Here is a 3,789-nt window from a genome sequence, read left to right as displayed (position 1 = left end):
TATTGAACTAAGCAAGAATGATAACACAAGAACTGAGAAAGATAACCGGATCGTTGAACCGGCACCAGACATTTCATCGGTATAGTCATTATAAGAATCTAAACCGCCATTACCTTCTGATCCCGTAGTAGTCCACATCCCAAGATTGTTATTCCTAATACCAAAATCAAACACCCTAAATTAGCTCCATTTTGACTTTTTGGAGGTTAATGAGAGAAAATTATGAATATAGTGGGGTAAAAAGAAAAAGAATTAGACAAAAGAAAAAAGATAAAGTTAAAGGCAAAAGTATAAGAAAACAAAAGAGTATGTAGACATTTATAATACAATTTTATAATATGGTGTGTATTGGTAAAACAAAAGATTCAAAGTGTTGATTTGTTTAAAACTTAAAAGTGATCATTTCTTTTTGATAACGTAAAATATGGCAAAGAGTGAATGATTTGTAATTTTGTATGGTAGAATGTAGAATCCAAACCTGCCGCCGACGCCAAGAACTCCCGAGTGAAATGTGATTTGGGTGATGAATGAGGCGGATTTAGGCTCGACGCTATACGCCTTCTCATACCTCATCTCCGCACCTTCACCGGATGCCACAAAGAAGGCTCCATTCACCAAAATGTCCCCCTCTGATCTCCAGTTCCACCCTTTCCAATCGCCATCCGGTGTTTCCACTCTCTTAGTCACCTACACAATAACACTCTCATTTATAAATACCGTACAAAGTTGTGTAGCATAAAACATTATGACACCAAAAGCAAAGTATAAAAATAAAACTAACCAAGATTACTGCAATCGCATAGAAGGGTTGTTATTTACCTCTTTGGCGAATGGGTTGGTCGGGGCGGTGTAGCGGTTACCTTGACTGTTAATAGTCGGGTTACCGCTACCGCCAATCGCATACATTTCCCATTGAGTGAAATCGTTATTAACCACGTGGATATATCCACGACGACACCTAGGCATCCTTTGTATCAATTTTTCTCCAAAGTGATTAAACGCAATTGTTACCTAATTTATCACACAAACATTACTCTCATTTAAAATCAACTAGTCGCTAAGAAAAATGAATATAATGGACTAGTGTGTGTGTGACCTGCATGCCACTGTCTGGTTCGTAGTGGTCGCTGTGACCGAGAAGCATGACTTCATTATGGTGAGAGAAGAAGTTGTTCGATATAGTAATTCCAGTGGAACCCATCACCGCATCTATTAAACCGTCCTTACATCTCGATAGAGAACAATGGTCGATCCATATGTCCTTTGAACCGAAGACTGAGATACCATCACCGTCCGATTTGGATCTGAACCCATAGTGCGTTGGACTTGACCGCACGTTAGTATTCCCTATGGACAAACAATAGTATCAGAATGCTTTTATGAATAAACCAATCAATGCTATTTCCGGAAAGGACGAAAGGTTTAATTTCTAATTTTTTCCTTTTTCTTTACTATATGCTTTTATGAGTGAAATAAATCAATAAATGCTGCTAAATTCGAAAAACAGGTTTTCTTTGTTTACGTGTGAATACTGAATACCAACGAATGAGAAAGAAATATGTAGACCACTGGGGACCTACTAAATTATTAGGGGAAGAAAATAAAAAAAAAAGTTAAAAAGTAAAAAAAAACTAACGATTATTGGCCGTTAAAAAAAAAGATATACACTTTTGAACAAAGGATTAGAATTTAGAAAAAGAGCAAATGTGAAAAGAGTAAAACATAAATTACCGGATTGGTAACAATGGTGGATATGAATGTTATGGATGATGATATTGGAGACATATTGAAGAGTGATGCAGCCACCACCAACAATGTGAACATTAGCTCCTCTCCCATCAAGTGTCTTGTAACTATTGAATATTAGCTCTTGCTTTAGCTTAATCATCATGTTGCTTGGGAACACTATCCACAATGGCTCTTCTTGTATCACTCCGTATCTGTCATCAATTTTTTGGCACTTCTCAGTTTAATCTTATCTAAAACAAAATTTTCACATTGTAAACCCGATTGCTTTGACATTGATAAAGATTCCCTCAAATTATTCGATTTTTTTCGAGGCCCCAGGAGACTGATACACTTGTTTTATTGTACTTGTCTATTCTCTATATTATATTTTCACTTCTAAATATAGTGCTTAAAATAATAATGTAGGGAACGTCAAATTACAAACATCCTAAACATTATGTTTAACAACGGATATAGTTAACCGAAATTATAGAGCTTTTATCTAAACGTTTTCAAAAGGGTTTTGAGGGGATTTGATTAACTTAAAGAAATATCAGGGTTGTTGGTAATTTGTCCACAAAATGGAGGGTTTACTTAGAAATATAAACAAGTGGTATTGAAAAAGTCGTACGTAATAGATTGGTGTGGGACATGTGAATATGAGATGACAAAAGATAAACGTAGCTAAAACAGAATCTTATTTTCTTACAAAGTTCTTAAATTGTGAAAGTGTATAGGTAGGGTTTAGGGTTAAAGAACAATAATGACATGTAATATTCAAGTAAAGTATAATCTATTAGACTATTATAGTGTTGTAAACTAACGACTAAAAAAATCTAATTACGGTCAAGAAATGAGTATTAAAGATAATATCTTTGTCTTGAACCTATCAAGAAAAACAAAACATTTTTGTCTACTTGTCAAGATTGTTATACTAATATAAGAAACCCGGTTAAGTCGGTTAACAGAAAGGTACCTGAGAGTGCCCGGTCTAGGGTTGACGGCATCGTCGTCGGAAGAATCAGTGACAAAGTAGAACTGACCACCTTTGCCACCCAAGGCGTACTGTCCGAACCCGATTCCACAATCTGCTAGACCTTGTCGGTTATTGGGCCAGTTTGGGTTACATTTCCAACAGTCATCGATTGGGTTACCGGTGAAGCACGGGTCTGAACCGGCCTGGTCCGTCGTGTCAAGAGCTTGACGTCTAGTTATCGATGCGTTTACTCTCCTGTAAAACAAATGAAAAACCGGATTATTTTACAGTCGGTACGGTTTAAGAGAACCGGAGATTTTAGAAACAGAGAACAGAACAAAACAGGGGAAAAAACAGAGCAGCCTCAGATTCACAAGAACACATGATAATAGCTAGTGAAATGTAAAACCCAGTTAGAAATTTACATGAAAGAATGTGAAATAAGAGAGTAAATGTAGTAGATCCAGAAGAGGCAATGTAGTATGTGTACCACTGAACTTCATAAGCGACTAGTTCCGGGTCAGGATGTGGTGTGAGAAGAACAGTTCTGTTGTTGAGCATGGCGAAGCCCATTTGGGGAAGGAACAGAAAAAGAGAGAATGAAAGTACAATGCAGCTTCTTGGAAGCATCNTTTTTTGGCACTTCTCAGTTTAATCTTATCTAAAACAAAATTTTCACATTGTAAACCCGATTGCTTTNTGGATTCTCTAGGGGGTTTTGGTTAGTTAGAAGGAGGGAGAAGAGAAGAGAGAGTAGTTAAGACTTGGCTTGTTGTTGTTGTTCTTCTTCTTCTTCTTCTCTCTCTCTTTCTCTGCTCTTACTGACCAGTGTTCTTGAGTGGCTTTTCACAGTGTGTTATTGCTTTTGTAATAATGGCTTTCTTGGCTTTTGTATTTTTGTTTTTCTTTTGTTCTTTTTGAAGAGAGAGAGAGAGAGAGTGAAGGTTGTTTTCCACTGACAGTCTCGAGGATTGAGAATCTGCTTGTCTCGAGGAAACGGTCTCCAATTTTTTCCTTGAAGCTCCTTTTTTTAATATATGAATTGTAATACTATCTCATTTTGTGTAATTATTATAACTCACACG

At 36.6% G+C, this 3,789-nt stretch overlaps 1 protein-coding gene across 4 annotated transcripts in view; it reads right to left on the bottom strand.

Moving 5' to 3' along the window:
• Positions 1-3,334, bottom strand: part of LOC104781172 (probable pectate lyase 12) — a 4,832-nt gene extending 1,498 nt beyond the window's left edge. Inside the window, exons 1-7 of one of the 4 annotated variants that reach the window (XM_019244761.1) lie at positions 3,195-3,334; positions 2,705-2,959; positions 1,732-1,940; positions 1,097-1,347; positions 820-1,011; positions 479-687; positions 42-154 (exon numbers count right to left, since the gene is read on the bottom strand). In XM_019244761.1, coding sequence (XP_019100306.1) covers positions 42-154; positions 479-687; positions 820-1,011; positions 1,097-1,347; positions 1,732-1,940; positions 2,705-2,959; positions 3,195-3,334 — 1,369 coding nt within the window. The remainder of the gene's footprint in view (positions 1-41; positions 155-478; positions 688-819; positions 1,012-1,096; positions 1,348-1,731; positions 1,941-2,704; positions 2,960-3,194) is intronic. The other 3 variants (XM_010505777.1, XM_010505774.1, XM_010505775.1) reach the window with 3 other exon arrangements.

This window comes from Camelina sativa, chromosome 4 (assembly GCF_000633955.1).
Source record: "Camelina sativa cultivar DH55 chromosome 4, Cs, whole genome shotgun sequence".
Classification (NCBI taxonomy): Eukaryota; Viridiplantae; Streptophyta; class Magnoliopsida; order Brassicales; family Brassicaceae; genus Camelina; species Camelina sativa.
The sequence above is the reverse complement of the archived record's forward strand: the minus strand, read 5'-3'. Positions and strand labels throughout refer to the sequence as shown.